Source organism: Callorhinus ursinus, unplaced genomic scaffold, assembly GCF_003265705.2.
Source record: "Callorhinus ursinus isolate GAN/ISIS: 27379988/994484 unplaced genomic scaffold, GSC_fseal_2.0 scaffold33, whole genome shotgun sequence".
Taxonomy (NCBI): Eukaryota; Metazoa; Chordata; class Mammalia; order Carnivora; family Otariidae; genus Callorhinus; species Callorhinus ursinus.
In genome coordinates this window covers 4,570,244-4,594,135 of record NW_027397095.1, presented here as the reverse complement: position 1 = coordinate 4,594,135, position 23,892 = coordinate 4,570,244, and the positions used below count along the sequence as shown (strand labels likewise).

Below are 23,892 nucleotides of genomic sequence, written 5' to 3'. Positions count from 1 at the left end.
CAGAGCGCACAGCTAATAACTGGCAGAGCCTGAACTTGAACCCAGACCTTCAAGCTTCTAATCCAGGGCACTTGCTTCGACACCATACTCTTTGTCCTTTGAAGAGGTACCTGACCGTCCTCTGTACATCCCGTCCACAGGAAGCATCTGTAGCTCCTTTGCTGGTATGGCAGACAGTGACATGGGAAGCCAGGAAGTCTTCCCCACAGAGGAGGAAGAAGATGTGACCCCCACCCCGGCTAAGCGTCGCAAGGTGAGAAAGGCCCAACAGGACACCCAGTATCGCAGCCACCATGCCCAGGACAAGACTCTGCTGAGCCAGGGCCGCCGGCACCTGTGGCGAGCCCGAGAAATGCCCTGGAGGACTGATGCTGCCCGGCAAATGTGGGACACCAACGAGGAGGAGGAGGAAGATGAGGAGGAGGGCCTGGTGAAGAGGAAGAAGCGGAGACGACAGAAGAGCCGAAAATATCAGACTGGGGAGTACCTGACGGAGCAAGAAGAAGAGCAGCGGCGGAAAGGGAGAGCAGGTAAGGCTGGCTGGGGATTGCCGCTCCAGTGAGCTGCTGTCACTCATCCCCAGGCCACAGTGACTTTGGCTTCTGGGGACCCTCGGGCATCCTGGGTGTTCCCACCTCTGCCTTCTCTTCGCCAGCCGAAGGCCTCTGCACCCATAGAAACCTGGTGCTATGAGCTCCAGCTGCCAGAGGGGGTCACTCAACTCCAGGCCCCAGGCTGTGGCTTGGGGTTCAGATTGAATTGAGTTTGGACTGACCTGCAGGGGAGCGGAGGACGTGAAGGCCCGAGCCCTCCAATTTCATATAAGAGTCTGAACCTCTGGGCAAGGCCACAGTGGCATCCTTGGCATGGGACAACTCAATACCAGGGAGTTCTCTGGTTGGCTTGAGGGAGCTGGCTCTTGGGAGGCTGGGTTCTTTCTCCTAGAATCCTGGGTTCAAGAAGAAAGAGGCATTGGCTGCCTTTCCGGGGATGCCTCCACCCCCTACATTAAAGAGAAGTACCAAGTTTCCTCAACTTAACAGAAGAACTTCAAGTAGAAGCGGGCACAACTTTGCTTTCTCGATCAAAGCTACAAAGGTTCTTAAGAGGCAGAGTGAAGCTTTGAGGTGACCCGAGGTGCCATCAGTTTTGTTGGACCCGAGTTGGAAGAGCAGGCAGACCAAGGAGAAAACCAGGCTTTCTTTGGCTACGTCAGATGCTATAATATATAATCATGGAGGCACAGACTGTCACCAAGGCTAATATCAGTATGTTCTGCTAAGTATTGTTCGGGCCCATTTCTGGGTTTTTTTTGGGGGGGGCATTTTTATAGCAGATTTCTAGATGAGCAAAAAGTATGTCTCTGGGTTCAATAAGAGCATATTTCTCTCTCACTCTTTCTCTGACCTCTGCCCTTGAAGCAACATTTGATTGTCTCTGATAATATATTTATCCTGTGCTGCTGGGAAATATCTACAGTCTCCCTATTATTGAAAACAGAATAGCTGCCTTCTGAGGGGGTAATAGATTCTGGGTTTGCTATAAACGCAAACAAGGCTAAACGTCACTTCCAGCTCGGTTTAAGTAGACATGTATACGATACCGTCCCTATCCTGCAGAGCGTAAGGGAGCTAATCTTCATCAACTGTGGGAGAGGGTGGGGATGATTTTCCCTTTTTCCTGCCAGAGCCATAAGGGATTGGTCAAGAATGAGGCGTCAAGCCGTTGGTCTCAGCCACTTGTGTTTGGATGAAGAAGAGCTTTTGTGTCACGCAGTCTTCTTTACCAAGAGCTGGTTCCCTACAAGCTTGGACACTTCCGTGGAACTTACTGGTTTGGAATCAGAAGGACCTTCGAGGTTACCTGGTTCCATTTTCCACCCAAAGCAGAGATCTCTGTAGCACTGTGGACAGGTAGCTTTTACGTAAACACCCCGGGGAGCATAGAGAACAACTGCTTGGCAAGGCGTCCTGTTTGATTTGGGGGCAGCTGCAGCTTTGGAACGTAGGTCATTCTCCCTCCATGCATGTGTCTAAGGGTTTTGAGTCAAGGCTGTTGGCTTTGGCTTATGGTTTGGTTACCTTCCTCCAGATCCGATGGTGACATCTTCATGAAGGGATTGCCTGGCAAATGTCTCTCTTCTCAGGAAAGCTCTGATCCTTCCTGTTACTGCCTATCTTTCAGGTTGACATGAGGGAGTCAGGCAAAGGCCAAACTAGACAGGTCACCTTACTTCTGTCTGAGCCTCATGACCTTTCTGGTTTTTTAAGGATTTTGTTTATTTATTTATTTTAGAGAGAGAGCGAGAGAGAGAGAGCGAGCATGAGTCAGGGTGGGGGGTGGGGTGGGCAAAGGCAGAAGGAGAGGGAGAAGCAGACTCCCCACTGAGGAGGGAACCTGATGAGGGGCTCCATCCCAGGATGCCAAGATTGTGACCTGAGCCGAAGGCAGATACTTGACTGACTGAGCCACCCGGGCACCCTCATGACCTTTCCTTTTGTTCTGGACTTTGGTATATCCCTCCTTGACCTGCAGAAGGGATAAGAAGAGCCACTTCCACTTACCCAGCTACTGCTTCCACTCTGTTTCTTTCCATGCTACTATGAAGTTCTTGCTCCACTGCAGCTGAATAAACTCCAGAGCCTGCCCAGCCCTGGGTAAATGGGGTAGGGAGCTGCTCCTTTTCCTGTGGTGGTGAATGCTGTAATATGGCATCCCCATGTTTCCTGAGGTCCTCCCTCACAAGGCACAGTTCTGTTCCTTCCTCTTTTGCCTCAGCCCAGACTTGTTGCATCAAAAGTCCCAGTTTAGAATGTTCTGGTTGGAATTGCCATTAGAAGCCATCTAACACAGCAGTTCTTGGACAGGTGTGAGGACCCACTGGTGGGTTGGGGCTAGTTGGGAGAAAGTGCTGGTATGATAACTGGCCTTCTAAGAGCTGTGCGTAACCCAGAGCCAGTTCTTCATACTCTAGTGATGGCTCCCGCATCTGGATTTGCCGTTGGTAATGTCACATGTGAGAACACATGCCACGGTCAAGGGATGCCAGCTAAGAACTCTTGGATCTTGCTTAACTCCCTTGGTTTACAAATTGGAGAAACTGAGGCTGCAGTTACTCATTTCCTAGACATGCTGATCTTTTGTCATGTGCTCAGTCCTGTGGGGGAAATAAAGAACACATGGGCATGGCCCTCAAGAGCTTACACTGCAATAATATGATAAGGATGCCTTCCTCTTTATAACACCTTATAAAGGGGCTTTGTATATGTGACCTCATTTAATTCTCATACCAGTCCTCTGATGTGGAATATACCTTCTCCATTTTACAGACATAGAAACAGACTGTGGGAGATTATGTGGGCAATTATGACTTGCCTCAAGCCAATTACACAGCTAGTGGCCAAGCCATGTGACACTAATATTAGTTAAGAGATAAGAGTAAACCTAATCTATCCCCCCTATACCTGAGATTTAGGACTGACCTGTGGGATAAGGCTATTGGCAATGAAGTTCCCAGCGCCACTCAGGGGTCCGTCTGGAAAGAGGTGTAAGAATCACAACATACTTTTTAAAAAAATATATTTTGTTTATTTATTTTAGATTGGGGGGGCAAGTGGGGGGAGGGAGCAGGAGGGGGAAAGAATCTCAAGCAGACTCCGTGCTAAGCGTGGAGCCTGACGCAGGGCTCCATCCCACCACCCCAAGATCATGACCTGAGCTGAAACCAAGAGTCAGCCGTTTGACCAACTGAGCCACCCAGGCGCCCCTTGAATCACAGCCACACTTTTTGAAACTAGAAAGTGCTTTGTCTAGTGAGCTGTGGCTAGAATTAAGAGATGTTGCCCAGTGTATCCCAGTGACTTGATTTCCAACCAGGGAAGGCAGCAGGTTTCTGTGACTGTCCATCAGCTAAGTAGGCCCAGGGCACCTTCTGGTTTCAGGGAGTTTCTGTGGCTTCGATCTTGGCGTCCTCAGAGAGTGACCAACCAGGCAGTCAGGTGGGTGGGCGGAAGCAATGAAGGAAGCCTTCTCCGTTTACGCCCCACCCCAGTATACTTCATACTTCGCTTCAGCAGAGCTGCTAAATTTGTTTTCATACTAGAATGGAGAAAGAGACAAAGCGGATGAGGGAAAAGCCAAAAAGAAGGTTCTGATCTGCTCTGGGCTATGGGGAAATCCTTTTAAAATTACCCTATCTTGGGGACAGCGAGCCGGGCCGCCCCCTGCTGGCAGGGCTGGGAGTCGTCACCGGCTTGGGGAGGAGAGACTTTGATGTTAAGTACAGTGTCCACTTGAGAAGCATTTAGTGGCATTGTCGGCACCACACTAGACACTGATAGCTGATCGTTACACAACTCAGCACCGAGATTCGCCTCCCCAAAGCCTTCTGATTCATTGTAGAGGAAGGCATTGCTTTTCTGTGTTCCATTTCCCTGACATCCATTCTTTCCTGTTTCTTGCCTTCAGATTTAAAGGCCCGTAAGCAGAAGACTTCCTCCCAAAGTTCGGAGCACCGCCTCAGGAACAGGAACCTCCTCTTGCCCAACAAAGCCCAGGGGATCTCGGATTCACCAAACGGTTTCCTCCCAAATAACCTGGAGGAGCCAGCCTGCCTTGAAAATTCAGAAAAGCCATCAGGAAAACGAAAGTGCAAGACCAAGCACATGGCAAATGTCTCAGAAGAGGCCAAGGTGCGTTGCCAGTGAGGGGAGTTTATGGGAAGGAAGCGGGCTAGGGTGGCAGGCTTTCCACAGGCTCCTTGAACAATAGTCATCTGAGTGAGTGAGTGAGTGAGTAAGTGGATGGGGAGGACCCAATTAGTTCATATTTATTAAAGTATTTTGAAGTAGTTCCAGAAGAGTTGGGGGTTAAATGGGACCTAAAGTTATCAGTTAACAATAAGAGTCTGCAAACTCTCAGGTTTGGTTCTTAATGGCTTTTCCTCAACAGCTCTTGGATCTCCTTTGAGTTAGGGAAGAGTTGAAGAATATGGCAGGATGTTAGCCTGAATAGCTTGTTAACATCCAATCAAGAAGCTTTTGTCTGGGCTTAACTCCCTGGAAACCAGTCAGAGAGTATTCTGATTCAATCAAGGTAGAAAACAACTTGTAGAAGCAAGGATGTTGATGTCCAGACAAAGGTTGCTTGAGGATAGGCTGAAGGAGTTAGAGCTGCCCTCCCACCGGCAACTCACCAGTTCCTTTGCTTCTCGGGGAAGCAGAGGAGCAGGTAAGTGGGCACTCACCAATCAGTAGCCAGGCCAGCGTTCTAGAATCCCTGTTCATAATTGACATCTTTTTGCGGGGGTCTGATGTTCACATCATTGGTTTCAGGTTCCACATTATACCATTTGCAAAAAATCACACGGTCCTCAGTCCTCGGGTGAGCTTTACATTTGAGAGAAGCGAAGGTCCAGGCCCCAATGTCATTGGCAACCAAAAAAAAAGGTCATAGTGGTCTTGTTTGGTGGTTGTGATTTTTCCAGCTCTTTCCAGCTCCAGAGCAGGGATCCCTGAGTGGCACTGGCAAAAGGCGGGAGACCCAGGTGCTTGTCTCCCTCTCCTTTTCCCTTCCCCCTCCTGGAATCTGGTTCCAGCTCAAACAAGGTACTCAAGCCTATTTCTTCATCTTTAAAAATGGAGATGATACTCCATGTCCTTTCCATCTCACAAGGGTGCTTGGGGGAACAAAGGAGGCAACGGATGTAAAAGGCTTTGATAACCGTAAAGTGCTCTTTGAGGTTGGTGTACATCCTTGAGCTTCGGGTCGAGGCAAGGATGAGAGGACAGAGGCCTGGAGTGGCAAGGTAGCAGTGACCATTCCCTCAGACCCCCGGAGGGGGCGGGGCCGGGGGAATAAAGAAGTCTGGTCTGTGCTGAGGGCTCCGTTCACGTGGTCGTTCTTAATTCCCACAGTGGCTGTTAGAGGTAGGCACTGTAGTCCTCGTTTTATGGTGAGGAAACCGAGGCTCTGGGAGGCTAAGGGACTGGCATGAGGTTATTCAGGGGTCATGAGTGACAGAGTCAGGACGGGAAGCAGGCCTCACTGCCCCGGCTCTTCCCGTGTGCCTCCACCCCGTCAATGGGTGGCTTCTGTCTGTATCCGGGAGACGCTGGGGGTGGGGGTGGCCAGGCAGGGACACACTGCAACGCTGAGCGGCTCTGGTGAAAGGTGGGCGTCCCCTCCCCTCCCCCCCCCCCCGCTCCTCCCCAGACACTCAGATGGCCCTGTCCCACACAAAGGTGACTGGCCGCCTGACATTCAGCAACACACGCTGAGAGTTGTGTCTGGTTATTCCGCCTGGCAGTGTGTCTGCAGAAATGTTCCTCCCAGAGAGGTTTTGTCCCTTCACAGGGCCTCCCTTTCTCCGTCCCGCCTTCCTTTCTCTCCCAGTCACCACCACCTGCTCTGGATGCCCCCATTGGCACGGTGCTTTGTAGTGGGAAGCGGGGCGGGGGGAGGCCGGGAGACGCGCCTGCGACACTAAAGCTAGGGCATTGGCCAAAGGCTTCTTCCCACAGGGGCTCTGAGCCAGGGAGGAAGAGGGGAGGGGGCCCTCATTTGTTCTTGCTCCTCCCCCTCTCAGGCAGCCTCGCTTGTCTCTGGCAGCTCTTGCCCCCAGAAGGAGAGTCACCCTTTGGCTCCTGGCTTGGCTTAGCAAAAACCTAGGCACTTTACCCAGCATCCTCCAGTAGTGCCATTTTCTACCTCTGTCCTCATGGTAGTAGAGCACCACTCTACACTCCTCGGCAGTGCCTTCCTGCTAGTGACTGGACCTCTCTGCCCTTTGGGGATGGGGATGGATAGCAGCTCTGGTTGGGGATTTACCAGAGGAGACAAATGCCCTGGGCTCTGGTCTTTTCCCTGCTGCCATCCCTTCCCGGGCTTCATGATATTCTAGGTAACTTTTCAGTCTGCCCAGGGCTCTGCACAGAGCTGGCTTGAATCAAGTCAACAAATATTTGTTGTGATGATGTGTCCAGCCTTGAGTGAAGTGCTGTAAGAAATAAAAGCAAATATGACAGTACGAACCCTGCCCCAAAGGAGCCTCAAACCTAACAGGGGAGGCCAGACTTGCCCATGAAATAGTGGAAGGAAGTCAAAAGTCCAGCATCAAGTACCAGGTTATTTGTTTCAGGCTAGGTGCCCTGGATATGTGGAGAAGAAAGGCTAGAGTGTTATAGAATGTTATAGAAGACATAGGATTTCCATGAGACCTTGGTAATACTCTGAGGGATTTGGATAAGTGGTATGTATTAGTTGTCTCTTGTGGTCTAACAGATTACCCTCAAACTTAGCTCAACGCAACAGCAAACATATTATCTCCCATAGCTTCTGGTGGTCAGGGGTTCATGAGCAGCTTAGCTGGGTCTGGCTTGGGGCCATGAGTTTGTGGTCAAGGTGTCAGCCAGGGCTCCATTAAACTGAAGGCTTGACTGGGGCAGGAGGGTCCGTTTCCAGGGGGGCTCCCTCGCATGGCTGGTCATTGGCAGGAGACGCCTCCTTGCCTTGCCCTGGGGGCCTCTCCAAAGGACTGCTTGAGTGTCCTCATGACGTGGCAACTGGTTTCCCCCAGAACAAGTGATCCAAAAGAGAGAAAGGCTGAAGCCACATTGTCTTTCAGGAAGTGGCCTTGGAAGTCAAACACTGTCACTTCTGCACTCTCCTGTTGGCTACACAGGTCAACCCTGTCCAGTGCAGGAGGGGGCTACATGAGAGCACAAATATCAGGAGGGATCATCAGGGGCCATCTTAGAATCTGATGAGGGCAAAGTCTGCCTTCTGGTCGCCCAATGATTCATGTCCCTTCCACACGCAAGGCAGACCTACCTCTCCCAAGGCCCCCCAAAGTCTTGTCCAGTTATGACATCAGCTCCCAGTTTATTTTTTTTAATTTTATTTATTTATTTGAGAGAGAGAGAGAATGAGTGAGAGCACGAGTGGGGGTGGGGGGAGAGGCAGAGGGAGAAGCAGGCTCCCTGATGAGTGGGGAGCCAGACTCGGGGCTCGATTCCAGGACCCTGAGATCATGACCTGAGCTGAAGGCAGATGCTTCACCGACTGAGCCACCCAGGTGCCCCCAGCTCCCAGTTTAGAATCTCATCATCTAACTTAGGTCCAGGTGCAAATGAGGCTCCTTGGGTCTGGTTCCTGGAGTTCAGTTCCTCGAACACAGTTCCTCTAACACTCCCCACATGTAGAGCCCACAAGGGAGAAAGTGAGGCTCAGAGAGGTTGGGCCTTAACCCAGGTTTTGTAGCTAGTGGGTGGCAGAGGCAAGATACCAAACCTACATCTATTTGACTCTTGAGCCCGAGTGCTTTCCACCACCCAAGGTGGGCATGAATGTGATCTAGGGCCACGGTGTGGAGGGAGGTGGGAAGACGCTGGGGTAGGTTAGAAGGCAGGTTTTTACAACAAGAGTGAAGGCTTTAGCAGCTGTGCCTCTTCAGTCGAAGATACCTGTCTCCAGTTCTCTTTGCTCTCAGTTTGCTTCACTCATTTAGTAACAGGACTTGTCCCAAAACCTCAACAAATGGGGATTGAGGCAGGTAAAGCAGGCAAGCAGAGTGTTTGGGGGAAGCTTGGATGTGCCCTTGGTCTCTGATTTCTGATCCCTTGGTCATTCGTTGGTTTATGTGGTTGAGGATTTGAGCCCCTCAGCATCTGCTGTCCGGGTGGGAGCATATGGGAGCCTGCACTGATCCAGGACCGCCCCCCCCCATCTCTGCTTTCCAGGGCAAAGGTCGTTGGAGCCAGCAGAAGACACGATCTCCCAAATCTCCCACCCCAGTGAAACCCACGGAACCATGCACACCCTCTAAGTCCCGAAGTGCCGGCCCAGAGGAGGCCTCCGAGTCACCTACAGCCCGGCAGATCCCCCCAGAGGCACGTCGGCTCATAGTGAACAAAAACGCGGGCGAGACCCTCCTGCAGCGGGCGGCGCGTCTTGGCTATAAGGTAGGGAGAGCCCCAGCGTCTGTGGAGAAGCTTCTCCCCATTGGCTCTTCTGTGGTCTGGGCTTCAACCACCCCCCCCCCCCCGCCCCCAGACTCCTTGTATTGCCCAGATGGTCTCTGGGGCTGCCTAGCTGCTCTCAGGGAGTGTGGGTAGGCAAGCTCATTTGAATATCAATTGGGAGTGAAAAGAATTGAAATATTGATAACCCAACACATTCCTAGGCCAGAAATGGGGTTTCGATGTTGTCTTGAGCTTTGTTTTGTGGCGGCTCCCTCACTCAGAGAGGAACAGGGGTGATCATCACTCACTCTTCACACCCTGCAGCTTCCCTTCATTTGGGCTCCCATGCAGGAGAGTCAGTTGTGCATTGGCTCTCCGCCCCCACACTGCTTCCCTAGGGGGTGGAAAGGAAGCAGGAAAGGGAGCTGGCATTTATCGAGCACCACTTTGGTCATGTTAACAGCTCTGATTACTTCATATGATTTCATCTTCACCACTGACCTGTGGAGGTAGGTTTTATTCGCTCCATTTTACACGTGAGAACATCAAGGCTTAGCAGTGCTAAATGGTGTGTCCAAGACCGTTCAACTCTTACATATATATGAGTCTGAATTCCCACCAGGGTCTTTTTGATTCCCAAGTGCCAGGGTAGGGTGGAAGCCTGACTCCGTGACCATGATAAAATGTTGTTTTTGGACACTTTTGTTGATATGAACTCCTTGACCATGTGTCTTTGCCCACCATACCAATTATTTCCTAAGGATTTACTCTTAAGGGTGGAACTGCTGGGTTTTAGAGTAGGCCTTGGTTTAAGGCTTCCGATCCATATAACTGACTCATTTAAAGACGGTCGCACGCCCAGCCAGGCTGGTCGGCACAGGAGAACTACCTTGGCGGTGGCTCACTGGCAAGCTGCCCATCTTTCTTGAGCGCCTGGTTTGGGGGCCGGGGTAGGTGCCAAGGGAGATCTGAGGAAAAAAGATGACCAAGCCCTGCCCTCAAGTGTAATCTTCTTTTACCTGGGGCCAAACCAGCAAGTAGGAGAGGGCAGGAGAACCAGCCAGGACAGGACAGGAGCAGGTCGGGCAGCCTGTCATGGGAGGGCGGGAGGAGCAGTCTGAGGCCTGAGGGAAGAGGCCAGCGTGGTCTGCATTGGTGAGGAGGGTAGGGGCCTTGTGCTCGCCTGAGTGCAGGGAACGGGATAGTTCCTGTACATCCAAGAGACAGCACCCCCCCACACTGGCACACACTCGCCTGCTTGTTCGCTCACTTTCTCATTTCTCATTCACTTGCTCTAGCCGGCCAGCCTGTGAGCTAGCTGTCAGTCAAGGTGCCTGAGCTACCCGTGTCCCCGGGGACTGGGAGAGGGCTGGTAATAGGCCCCTGGTACTGCTGCCTACGTCTTCCCCTCAGAAGAGGGGCTGTCTCTCCCCTCCCCCTCAACTGATTCACCAGCTTCATCCCAGACCAGCTGGGGTGCTTCTAGTCCTGGAGTCCTGCCTCTGGTCCTATCGTGTAGCCCAGGGAGGCTAATCATTACTATGTGAATGAATGACCACACTGGGTTATGCTCAGAGCAATCCTGATTTGAGGGGAGGGCTAGAACTGACTGCCCTGGGATAAACATCCAGGGACAGTGCTGAAAACAATTAAAACTAGCCTCCAGAGATAGAACTTCAACCAATTTTTTTCTTCCTTGCTCTCCAATTACCACCAGAGGCTGTGTTTGCCGCCACATGCCTTATTGCTCTGGTCTGGTGCTGTCTTACAAAGCCCTGGACTAGGGAACCAGTGCTCGGGGAGTTGAGGCCTGAGAGTGTGAGCTCCAGGTGGGCAGGTGAGCCTCTCTGCAGACCTCACCCCAACAACCCACACCCAGATGAGTGAGTATCCTTGGTCATAAGACGTGTCTCCCCACTTCCAAGGAACTAGCCGAGATCCCAGGCCCTGGCCATGGCACTCAGGACTGACTTTGTTGATGAAAGATTTTGAGACTTGCCCGTTGTTCCCCGGGATAAAGTACAGGTCTAAGACTTCCTCTTTGGGCATTTGAAGAGCTTCAAGCCTAACTGGGGTGATTTCAAGAATTAGGCCTCTCTTTGCTCATGGAGCTGTCCCTGTCCCTACAGGACGTTGTTCTCTACTGCCTCCAGAAGGACAGCGAAGACGTGAATCACCGTGACAACGCTGGCTACACAGCCCTGCATGAGGCCTGCTCCAGGGGCTGGACTGACATCCTGAACATCCTGCTGGAGCACGGGGCCAATGTGAACTGCAGCGCGCAGGATGGCACGAGGCAAGAAACCGCTCCCTAACCCCCCCCCCCCCCCCCCAGCTCAGCCCCTCACTCCAGAGAACTTGCTGCAGCCTGGACCTTCGCAGCACGCCAGGCCTTGTCAGGAAGTGTCTCAGGAAGACGGCTACAGACTGCAGGGGGAAGCGGTTTAGGGCAGGGGTGGATGAGTTCCTGGCCGGCCAGCCCACATCTGTTACTAAGGAGAGGTTGGGGTTATTTAGGGATCATCCTGTCAAATGCAGCTTTACCAGGAACACCACTCGGGCGTCCCTCACATCCTCCTGGTGGTGCATCTGTCTTCGGCAGAGTCTTAGGCTTTAGGAACAGGGAGGCCCACCTTAGGGTCACGTCCCAGATTTGATTCTTGATTTGATGTCTGTACACTTTAAAAAAAAAAGACACCTGCTGTGTCTTAAAGAAACTATACCCATTTGCCTCTATCAGAGGGCCTACTTCCTGGGCCAAATTGAGACATGAGCTACTTACCAAGTAAGGGGACTTGGGTCAGAGGACCCAGGCTTTGCTTGGCCGCCACCTAGTGTGTGGAGCCACTCTGCTCATCCCTGCTCCAGGGTGGTCATCCAGATCTTTCTGTTCATACCCCCAGCATCTGCTTTAAGTTTATCCTCAGTCAGGGGGGCCCGTTGTCTCCCAAACTCCAGAGCAGCCAGTGGGGCTATAGTGTACCTTAGGGACTGTCCCAAAGTGTAGGGAGAACCTAAGAGAGAAATGGGAGGGAGGAGAAAGAGGCAGAGAGAGGAGAAGGAAGTGGGGAGATCTGATGGTGGGTACAGTTCAGAGGCGGTTCCTCTACCCTAACTCTTACCCGCATTATTCTGGGCTCATCTTATGTTACTTTCCCCTGAGGAAATAGCCTGGTGCTGGACACCCAGGTTCCCATCCTTTGTCCTCACCCTGTATCACCTCTGCAGGCCAGTTCATGACGCGGTGGTCAATGACAACCTGGAGACCATCTGGCTCCTGCTGTCCTATGGGGCTGACCCAACACTGGCCACCTACTCGGGACAGACAGCCATGAAGCTGGCCAGCAGTGACACCATGAAGCGCTTTCTCAGCGGTAAGCACAGCCCAGGCTTGAAACCATCATCCGTGGGGCTGGCCTCTCATTCCTGAACTCCTAAGGAGGTATTCTTCACCTCCCTCCGTCTCAAACAGCTCCCATGAGGGGCGTCAGCCCTCTTTACAGGCTTTCCTTGAAGTGTCTCAGAAATCTCTGTGCACTTTAAAAAGCCCAGAGGTCCACTTCCTCTTATTCCTGTGCCATGAGTGTCCATATCGCATGCATCCTCTTCAGGGCCATGGCAGCCCACAGGGACCCATTTCCCAGCGAGGTATGTGGGGTAGGCCTCCTTGGGAGACAGCGGCCCCACTAATAGATTGAGCTGTGGGCAAAATGTGTTGACCCCTGTTCTGAGTGGGATGTTAGTTACAAAGAAACGACACAGCGTTTTGCTTTTGTCTTTGTACTTTCTCCTTGTTGGTGATCAGAGTGGAACCCTCGGGACCCCTCCTGATGCTGTATTTCTTTTTTTTTTTTAAGATTTTATTTATTTTAGAGAGAGCATGTGCGTGCATGAGCAGGGGGGAGGGGCAGAGGGAGAGGGAGGAGCAGGCTCCCCCCGGAGCAGGGAGCCCGATGTGGGGCTCGATCCCAGGACCCTGGGACCATGACCTGAGCCGAAGGCAGACGGTTCGCCGACTGAGCCGCCCAGGCGCCCCTGATGCTGTTTCTCACAGCCCCTGCCTGTGGTAACTGACATTCCCTCGGCGCCTCCCTTCCCTCGTTCTTCCTCCCTCACCTGGCCCCTTGAGAAAAGTGCCTGGTGTTCGGGCCCATGGCAAGAGCCACAAGGCAACATGCATTTATTTTCTCATTAGTGGATAGCCACTGTTTGTCTGCAGTTCGATAGCTCTACCGAGTTGGGCAGCAGGGCAGAGGGAAGGAGGGAAGTCTAGTACAGGCATGCTCACTGGGAATCTGCTCAGACTTGACCGAATGAAGGAACCCCACCTCCTTAGTGACATCACAGCTCGGCCCTTGCTCTAGCAGTTTCTTCTTCAGACTGCCAGAGCGCTGGGCAGACCTGAAGCAGCTAGCAGTCGTCTCGTTGCCCCTCTGTGGAGGCTTCCATGTTTGTGGTTGAACCCCTCTCAGAGCAGGAGCCCATGGGACCAAGGGTTTGCTCGAGGCCACTCAGTCTCACCCGGGCTGTGGCCCTCGTTAATCCTAAAGGCCCACCTCCCTGAAGATACAGTTCTGGGTTCCCAGCCAGGGGATCATTTATTTCTTGAACAAAGGTTAACTAGATAGCTGATGATGGAGGGAGAAACAAAGGAACATGAACTAAAGGTCCCCATGGGAGGAGGACTAGGTGGGAAGCACCACCTCGTACTAACAAAAGCCGAAGGGGAAGTGATGGGAGGCCGTGGAGGGAGACCTTGACCCCTGCTCAGCCAGCCTCCATCCAGCCCCCAGTCAAGCCAGCTAGACCCTGCAGTCACTGGTCACCGTGTACAGGCCTCAGGCCTCCCTTTGGAACCAAGCCCTTCTGGCTAGGGGCAGGACTGCCTTTTCCCTCCTCAGCTCTGGGGTCCCGGGCCCCTGTCCGTGAAGGGCCGAGCAGTTTGGGGATGCTCATTTCATCATTTGTCCTGGGCTAGTGATGAATCTTGTTCACTTTGACTGCACTGTCATGGAGGCGCAGGGCTCAGGGCAAGCCACCCTTTGTGGCCTTTTCTCCTATACCATGTGCCACGTGCACTGTCTTACACACAACACACACACACACACACACACACACACACACACACACACACACACACGTCTGCCCTCGACTTGATTATCAGGAGAAGCCGGCAGAGATGAACACACACACACACACACACACACGTCTGCCCTCGACTTGATTACCAGGAGAAGCCAGCAGAGATGAACACCCAGAACTTCTCAACATGATAAAAACACTACATGAAGCTCTGTCTCTGATCAACAGGTTTAATCCAGGGGCTTCTCTTGGGGCTAGAAACTGCCCTCCTGAGGGTCTCGGGGCTCTCTGGATCCAAATAAAGTTATCTGACCACCTTAGTAAGCAGACAAACTCTTTTCTTCCCTGACCCCTTCTCCAAAATCCCAAAGGAATCCAAATGTTGAAACCATTTTCAGTAGTTAAAAATTTAGAAACAAAACACATTTTTCCCTCTCATTTCCATTAGCTAATCCCAACTACTAGCCAGCCTTTTGATGCCTTCTTAAACTAACCAGAATGCCAGCCCATGTTGCAGAGTCAAGAGACTTTTTTCTTTTCTTTTTTTTAAGATTTTATTTTTAAGTAATCTCTATAACCAACGTGGGGGCTCGAACTCACCACCCTGAGATCAGGAGTCGTATATATGCTCTACTGACAGAGCCAGCCAAGTGCCCCAAGAGAAGAGTTTTCGTAATTCTGGTCCTTGGTAGCCTGTCCAGGCCAAACACCTTCGTTCAAATCTTAACACTGCTTCTCAGCCTCATAGGCACGGAGCTTCAGTGCCGTAATGGGGGCCAGGAACTGAAGGGAGTGTTGGAACAGAGCCACCTCTTTTCCATGCAAATATCAAGTGCCCATCAAAGGCAGATCTCTGGCCAGCTGTTTGGGACAGTGCCGGCAAGCCAGGCTAGGACCTTGGCCCAACACCCTGGGGAGGCAGGCACGGGCAGCAGTCAGAGGCTCCTGGGAGAGGGGACTTGGGCCCAAAGTTTGTTTTGGGGGGATGAGAAGTTAATACTCAAGCTTTTTTTTTTTTTTAATTGAGGTGAAATTCACTTCGTCTAACCATTTGGAAGCAAATGGTTCAGTGGCACTTAGTGTATTCGCAATATTGTATGCGCCATCATCAGGAGCTTAATTCCTTGAACCTCGTATTTTTCTCTCTTTTTGAATCCCGGCAGCCTCCCCGCCAGCAAATCTCACGGAACCACTGCACAGGGCAGCATAGTGGCTGCAGAAGGCACCCTGGGGTTGGAAGTTTGGGAGGCGTTTCCCCTCACTGCCCCCCTCCTCAGCCCCTAAACCTGGATGCATTTGGGTGGACTTCTGGATTTATTAATTTTTTTTAACCTTGCCTATCTGGCTGAGGTATTTAAAAAGCTTTTTGCTTTTCATCCCCAAGCATTTGCCTGACCAGACTCTCCATAGATTAATTGTCTTCTTCCTCCCCCGGCGGAGATCCCACTGGGCCAAAGATGAAGGCGAATCCTGGTAGGGTGCAAAGGGCTCCATTTTCTGCAGGTGGAGATGATGAGCTCAAGCCTTGGTGTTGCTCGTGGTATAGAGCTTCCCTCTCTTTGCGCGAGGTCCCTGTTTTGGAAAAGTCTGGGAATCGAATCCTCTTTTAAATACACAAAGGAATGTCACTAATTACAAATATCCTGGAGTGAATCCTTTCGCATCTGGGTTATAAGTGTGGATTTTTCTTTATTGAGTTGGCTTAAAGTGAGGCCCATTTCTCCTGAGATCAGGAAGGGTATGGTGGCACCCCTCCTCCGTGTGCTTATTGAGCCCCCTGTTGGGTTTCAGGTACTGGAGGTCAGGCAGCGGAGCCCTTTCTCTCATCCTCAGGCTTGGAGCACCAGGCCATCCAGACTCTCAGAGAGGCCTGTGGAAGACCTCCTCCTTGGGCCAAATTACAGGCAGGCATGTGACCGATTTGCCTTTGACCCTTTGAAGAAAAGAATAATATCCAAGCTAGTCAAGGGAAAACAGATTCGTGTCCCTGCTCTGTCAGAAAGAATGTGGGGGCCGAGGGGAGTTGTTGCAGTTTGGTTTGGGGCATCCGAGGAAATATCGGCACTGCTTTTTCTTCCACTGATGAAAGGGTTAGCAGTGTACCCCCTCGAGGTCAGGGAATCACAGGTTTTGTTTTTCCTGCCGGAGACCTCTGCCATACGGCCCCGTGTCAAAGACTGCTTGTTTTTGGTTTTTCTCCCCTTTCATGTCCCTTGGCTGGTGACTTGGTTGGAGGACACGGGGAGCGGTATGGTGGGACCCTGGGAAAGAGAGAAACTCTGATTGCCAGGGTGACTGCTCGCACTGAGTAGTTAAAACATTTTTTGTGGAGACAAAATTCACAGAACATAAAATCAAGCACTTCGAATGGAACGATTCAGTGGCGTTTCGTGCATTCACAACGTTGTACAGCCACTGCCTCTATCTGGTTCCAAAACATGTTTATCACCCCCAAAATGAAGGCCCACACCCACTAAGCAGCTGCTCTCCATCCTCCCTCCCCCCCCCTCCGTCGCCCCGGCCCCCAACAGGGACCCATCTACTCCCGGTCTCTCTGGATTTGCCCATTCTGGACATAACATGTAAGTGGACTCGCCCAACACGGGGCCTTTTGAGTCCGACCTCTTTCACGTAGCGTCACGTTTTCAAGGCCCGTCCACGAGGTGGCATGTTTCAGTACTTACTTCTGAAGGCTGAGGGGTATGCCACCGCACGGCTCTGGCACGCTGTCGCCGCTCACCGGCTGCGGGACGTGCGGGTGGCGCCCGCCTGCTGGTGGTGGCCGGGGCTGCTGGGAACACGTGCGCGCACATGGGCATGAGCACCTGTTTCCAGTCGTCGCGGCCACGTACCCGGGAGCAGGACTGCCGGGCTGAAGGCACTTCTCGGAGGAGAGGAAAAGTGTAAAGGACTGAGCGTGGTGGGCGGGGGCAAGAGCCAGTCAAGGGAGAGGCAAGGCACTCCTTGTCCTGATTGTACGTGGAGGCCTGTGCGGCGGCGCGACCGGAAGCTGCGCCATCAGGCCAGCCACGGAGCTGCTTCTGGGGCGCAGCTCGCGGACGTGCTCCGCGGCCGCGTCTCTTCCTGCCGATTCACACTGGGCTGCCTCGGAAAGGCACATTCACCTGCAGGGGCCCCAGGTTCGCTCTCGGCGGGGTGAATTAGCGGCCTGTGCATGCCGGGGTTTCAGAAGGCAGGCCCTAGAGAGGAGCCCCAGGAATCTGGTGAGCGAGGGCTGCTCTGCCTGCCGGAGTCGCCATGTGACCTCCGGGGGGGGGGAGGGGCAGCAGTCATCGGGGACCCGTATGTTTCGGCCTGCTGGTTAAGCAAGCATGCTACTTTTGGTCTCACCTCCTGGTAATTCCTCCCTCCCTTTCCTCCCCGTATATTTATTGTGCTCCTACGATGTGCCCGGAACCTGGGCTTATTGGGCCATGGGGAGAGAGCGATGAGCAAGACAGACGTGGTGCCCGCCTTCTGGAAACTTAGGCTCTCACACCTTCCTCTCCCAGGACACCAAGCACAAGGCCAGGCACAGAATGGGCACCTGCCTAACTGATGCTTCTGGCAGAAACTCCTTCCAAGTCTCAAGGGGCACGGGGTCCAGAGAAGTGCCCAAACGGCCAGTGGTGACCTCAGCGTTGTTTTGCCGAGTACATAGAAAAAGATCTAATGTACGTGACTAAAGGTTTCCCACTGTAGCTGCTCAGCCATTATTTTGAAAGCTCTCTCTGGCTGCTTTTTCCTGCCAGAAGAAAGCTGTAATCTCCTAGAAGGTTGCTAAAAACTTCTTTCAGTAGCTCACAACAGCTAATAGGCATTTTTGCTGAGAGAATGTGTGACCCAAAAGGGCAGGCTGTTGGAGTGCGGTGGTGCCTTTCACTGGGGGAAACTAGCTTCGGGCCTTCAGGAGGGGCTGCCGCCTTGCCCCTGGGATTTGGCTCAGCGAAGGCGCCCTCAGGTCGCCTGTGCCCTTTGGACTCTCGCCCAGTCCTTGTGGCCAGGTGTCGCTTGAGGACAGGTAGCATGCATACAGAGCTAAGTCAGCTTGCCAGCAGGGCTAGGTAGCATATTGGCAGCCACGGGGCCACATGCCCACAGATGACACGGTTGAGTTTGTCATGAAAACCTGCTTTTTGTCCACGCGGGGTTGCGAGGTGAGACAGTCTCATAGATGCTGCTTAGCCAGGAAATAAGGAGGCGGAGTGGCGACCTGCTGTCTGTCCTCGGGTCAAGTAAGCAGAAGGTGGTTTAAAATGTGTTTATTGTGGCAAAATACTTAGAGCAAAACATGTACTATTTTAACCATTTTAAAGTGTACAATTGAGTGACATTAAGTACATTCATAACGTTGTGCAACCATCCCCGCTGAGTTTCAGAATGTTTTCATCACCTCAAAAGGAAACCCTGTGCCCATTAGGCAGTCACTTCCTGTTCCTTCCCAACTACCAGTCTGCTTTCTGTCTCTAGATTTGCCTGTTCTGGACATTTTATCTACATGGAATCATACAGTATATGGCCTTTCGTGTCTGGCTTCTTTCATTCAGTGTAATGTTTTTAGGGTTCATTCAGTACTTTGCTTTTTCTTAGAACTGCATAATATTCCATTATATGGCCAGACCATGTTTTGTTTATCCCTTCATCAGCTTAACAACATTTGGGTCGTTTCCACTTTTTTTTTTTTTTGGCTATTGCGAGTAGACCTGCTATGAACATTCATTTGTGTATAAGTTTTTGTTTGAACACCTGTTTTCAATTCTTTTGGGTATATACCTAGGAGTAGAAGCATAAACTTGGCCCTCTCCCCCATGTTTTCCAAAGATGAAACAGAGGGAATTATGCTTCTTTATCTTACTTTGAATTGGAGAGATCCTGATTGGCTATATGAACATTGTGACCTGCAGGGGGAATTGAAATCTTGGGATAGGTCTAAGATTCTGCTCGCAGAGTCCATTCCTTACACCACTAAGAGCAGGGATCCCAGACCTAAATGCCTTTGGGCTGATCATGGAGGAGAGCAGAGCAGGCTGGGTGGGGACTGTGGACTGTTGAGCCAGAGAACGCACATGTCGCCTCTCCCCTCCAGCCAACTGTTGACATGCAGGAATGCGGGATGCAGTGTTGCCAGATTTTCTGATTTTTTTTTTTCAGGAAAAGTTGGAAATCGGGATTTTTAGGTGAAATCTCTCAATTTTAAAAACTTCAACGTTAATTAACTTTTTTTTTTTTTTTTTTTTTTTTGGTTTAAAACACTGGGCCAAACTCCATGTGGTCAGTGGGCTAGATTTGGCTCCTGGCTACTGGTTGGCAACCTCTGATTAACAGCAGGAAATGTATCTCTCTCTGGTAGCTCCCAGGCCCTCTTGTGGTCCTTCCTTCCCTTCTCCCGTCCTCCTAGCCCTCTGTGGACATACTTTGTTTCTAGATCCTTCTCCAGCCTACCCTCCTTGTCTCACTGCCTTCTCTTCTTTCATCAGATCACCTCTCGGATCTTCAGGGCCGGGCAGAGGGTGACCCTGGCGTGTCCTGGGACTTTTACAGCAGTTCTGTGTTGGGTAAGCTTGGAGTCAGATTCCTCCCATGCTTGCCTATGGCTCAGAGGTGGGGGATTGCTTTGGGTTTCATGGATTCTTCTCAAAGACAGGAGTGACCCTGTGGAGGCAGCCTTTCTCCACCTGTTAGTAACTTACGGACCCTTTCAACCCAAACCCTAGCCCACGCTCCCCCCAGACTCAGATGCCACAAAGCCACCCCTCATTAGCCCTCTCCCACTTCTGCCCCAGGTATTGTTTTCCTTCTCTGTCCCCCAGGGGCCCTTGTCCTCCCTTGCTTTGTCTTAACCCTGCCAGAAGCCCCTGTTGTGCATCATCCTCTCTTCTGGTGTTGCTCACACTCACGAGAGACCCAGCCCCTCACCTGGCCGCTCTCATTCCCTCCCTTCCCTTCCCCTGCCACGCACACTTTCTGAGACCACTGCCCTCTCCCGAGTGCTTAGCCTCTGACCCAGGCTTTCCTCTCTTGGAAGAGTCTTTATCTGTGACCCCATCAGCTCACACTCATCCCTTGGGCCAGGGCTGCAGATTGGGGGAGGTGCCCATCCCCGAAGCCCTGGGGAAGCTGGAGCGGGAGAAGGTTGGGATGGAATGAAGTAAGCCACGCCCAGACATGTGGGGAATGGAACTGGCTGAGCGGCCCCTCTGGGTTTCTGAGGGCCCAGTAGGCCTGGCAGGTGTTTTTCTACCTTGCCTTTGACTACTGGTAGTGTCAGCAGGCTTCATATCACCTGGCTTTATTCCAGCTGAAAGGTGGAGGAGTATAATGAATTTCTGGCCACAAAATAATGTCTCCCAGGGATAGAGCTTTCATGGGCCCTCCCAAGGGTGGGAACCATGGGATCAGCGAAACTGGGCCCCGACCAGGGGTCTGTGGGCTTGTTGTTTATCTACTAATCACCCACCTTCAGGCCCCTTTTCTTTTTTTAAAAAAAAGTTTTATTTATCTGGCAGAGAGAGAGACACAGCGAGAGAGGGAACACAAGCAGGGGGAGTAGGAGAGGGAGAAGCAGGCTTCCCGCTGAGCAGGGAGCCTGATTCGGGGCTCCATCCCAGGACCCTGGGATCATGACCTGAGCCAAAGGCAGACACTTAACGACTGAGCTACCCAGGCGCCCCCAGGCCCCTTTTCTTGTTGGAGCATTTCTTCAATTTTTTTTTAAAGATTTTATTTATTTATTTGACAGAAGCACAGCGAGAGAGGGAACACAAGCAGGGGGAGTGGGAGAGGGAGAAGCAGGCTTCCTGCCGAGCAGGGAGCCCGATGCAGGGCTGGATCCCAGGACCCTGAGATCATGACCTGAGCCGAAGGCAGACGCTTAACGACTGAGCCACCCAGGCGCCCCTCTTTTCTTCAGTTTTGTGCATGTAGCTAAGTCCTAATATCCCATGTGCTCTCCTTACAGAGGAAAAAGATGGCTTTGCCTGTGACCTTCTGCATAATCCTCCCGGGAACTCTGATCAAGAAGGAGATGATGTGGAAGAGGATGATTTTATGTTTGAGCTCTCAGACAAGCCTCTTCTCCCTTGCTACAACCTCCAAGTGTCAGTGTCCCGAGGGTAAGTGTCTAAGAGATCTCCAGGAACCGAGTGCCAGGATCCTGGCAACCCCTGGCCTGCCTCCCTGGGAAGGGTGGAGCTCTCCAGGAGGAAGCCCAGACCTGGCGAGCAAACACTGGAGCTCGGGGAAGCTGACATATGACCAAGGCCAGCCTGACTTTCCCGCCCTGCTCAGTTAACGTTCGGAACAGAGGCTGTAAGCTCCAGATGTATTGACTGTATGTCCTTTCCAAACCCCAAATCTAGATTCGCTCTCTGAAGGATTCTGCTTGCTGTTCCTGGGTGTAAGAGGTGATCTGGGAGATATTTGGGCTGATGAACTATTAGAATCTCTGGAACATTTTTGTGGTTTCTGGGAACAGCCAGACAGAATATTTGAAACTGAGATTCTTGGAAAAGCCGCGGCATACGGTTGCCATCGCTAAGGGGCTGCTGGGGTCCTTAAGGAGCCCACGGGCTGCTTTCTCGGAGCCTTCGTGTTGATGAGATGATGGCATGGGCACTGTCCTCTCAGATGACTGTGGATATTACTAACGGATGTCACCCATTTTCAGAGACTAGAATATACCTGACACCATTAGACCAAACCTGGTTTAATCTTTACTTGATGATCCAGAAGGGAGTTGGTCGGCCTGCGGGGCTGTGGCTCTGGTCGGCTTTCACTGGATGGCAGCATGTGACCGTGCTGCTTAGGAGGATGCTGGATGACCTGTGCTTTTGTTCTTAGCCCCTATTATTCAGTATTTTCTTCTTGGTGTCTTCACATAGTTCAAATACCTTTGCAAACACTCTTAAGGATACTTTTCCTTTGATATCTATTTTTAAAGTATCCGACCCTGTTTTTGTTTAAAAAGTGATGGTACATGAAGTGCGCACGGCAGAGGGGAGGCCGGGGCATCGGGAGCCCTTCAAGTGAGTCCCTCAAGTTGACAACTCTAACCATTGAGCCACAAGGCTCTGTGCGTCCCTTCCCCCAGGGCCTGATAAGAATAAAAATAGCCTATATGATGACACTGGTAGGGATCAAGTTTCAGGGGCTTTTGGTCCTTATTCTTCTGGGCATCAGCTGATCCCCGAGGGCGGGGCAGGGCCTCTGGGATATAGTATTGCACAGTTAATTAATTCCTCCAGAGTATTCAGCACCTCCTTCTCTGAAACAGGATCTTGGGCCCCAGGCAGTAAAAGGACCAGGGTAGTGTGCATCAGGTGTGGACGGAACACGGGGCAACCGAGGGCCACTGGCCACGCAGCGAGCCAGGCAAGCAGGTTTTCAGCTGAGAGCTTGGTCCGGGCAAAGCTGGGTCTCCTGCCAGTCCGGCCTCCTGTCCTCCCGTGCCTCTTTGGAATCCGCCCTTCGCCACAGCTGCAGCACAATGGGAAATACAGATTCTCCAAGAAGTAGGGAGGGTATAGGGGCGCCTAGGTGGTTCAGTCGGTTGAGCTCCTGACTCTTGGTTTCAGCTGGGGTCATGATCTCTGGGTCATGAGATCGAGCTCCCAGTGAGGCTCTGTGCTCAGTGCTGAGTCTGCTTGGGATTCTTTTCCCCCTCCCTCTCCCTCCCCCTCTGCTCCTCCCCCCACTCACTCTGTGCTTGCGTGCTCACGCAGGCACTCTCTTTCTCTCAAATAAATAAGATCTTAAAAAAAAAGAAGTAGGGAAGGTGTAGAATGATGACCCTGAGGCCCTGCAGGGTTCATAACTGCCTTCGGAATCATCAAAGCAAAGCTGAATTCTTATTACCAACTGTTCTGAGGGCTCTTTTCCATTTTTTTTTAAAGCGATGGTCTTTATGGTATGGTATCTATAGTCCCTTTCTCTGAACCCAGAGCACTCCATTTCCTGATGGTGCGAAAAGAGCATTTACCGTCCCTGGAAAGGCATTGCATGTTAGGGAGAAGGGGTGTGAGTCTGGGCAGAAGTGGTATGTGGTGTGCAGAACAGTCTGTCCTGTACCCGTGTCTTCAGCAGGTGCACCGGGCAAACTCTGAGGGCCAGAATACAGCCTTCAGAGCATCTCCAGGCTAGTGGAAGAGACAGACGAGTATACAGTCAGTTCTAATAAGAGACAAAATAAAAATGTCACATAGTTGAGCAAGGTGTCAAGTGAATGATGGGAGTTCCACTCCACCCTGAGCCCCCATTCCTGTGCCACAGAGACAGCAGTTTCCATTGCTTTTGTAGCCTTTCTGAGACAGGCAGTGTTCGAAGGATTATAAAGGGGGTGTGAGCCAAATGCCATGGGACGGTGGGAGATGGGACGAGCGACCAGTTTCACGGAGGGTGGGGAGGTTGGGGAGGTTGGGCGGGAGGCTTCACAGGTGATCCGGCATCTGAGCTGGGCCCGAGAGGCTGATAGAGGGCGTGGTACAAGCAAAGGCTAACAAGTTCAGGAAGTTAAGAAAGTAGGGCTTGTCCCTTCATCCAATGGCTGGCACTTGGTGGGGTGGGGGGATACAGTGTGTGCGTGCGCACGTGTGCGTGTGTGTGTGTGTGACGGGGGAGACTGGGCTGAAGAGGTTGGATGGGGTCATTTTTTTTGTTTTTTTATTTTTATTTTTTTTAAAGATTTTATTTATTTATTTGAGAGAGAGAGAATGAGAGACAGAGAGCACGAGCGGGAAGAGGGTCAGAGGGAGAAGCAGACTCCCTGCTGAGCAGGGAGCCCGATGTGGGACTCGATCCCGGGACTCCAGGATCATGACCTGAGCCGAAGGCAGTCGCTTAACCAACTGAGCCA

The 23,892-nt window shown here is 51.9% G+C and overlaps 1 protein-coding gene across 7 annotated transcripts in view; it reads left to right on the top strand.

Annotated features, from left to right (window-relative positions):
* The window catches only part of BCORL1 (BCL6 corepressor like 1), a 63,610-nt gene that overhangs the window by 36,323 nt on the left and 3,395 nt on the right, over window positions 1-23,892 (top strand). For 6 of the 7 annotated variants that reach the window (XM_025852553.2, XM_025852554.2, XM_073879153.1 and 3 more), the window contains 7 exons: window positions 141-530; window positions 4,468-4,691; window positions 8,739-8,960; window positions 11,090-11,256; window positions 12,189-12,334; window positions 19,520-19,597; window positions 21,001-21,154. In XM_025852553.2, coding sequence (XP_025708338.1) covers window positions 141-530; window positions 4,468-4,691; window positions 8,739-8,960; window positions 11,090-11,256; window positions 12,189-12,334; window positions 19,520-19,597; window positions 21,001-21,154 — 1,381 coding nt within the window. The remainder of the gene's footprint in view (window positions 1-140; window positions 531-4,467; window positions 4,692-8,738; window positions 8,961-11,089; window positions 11,257-12,188; window positions 12,335-19,519; window positions 19,598-21,000; window positions 21,155-23,892) is intronic. The other variant, XM_073879156.1, reaches the window with a different exon arrangement.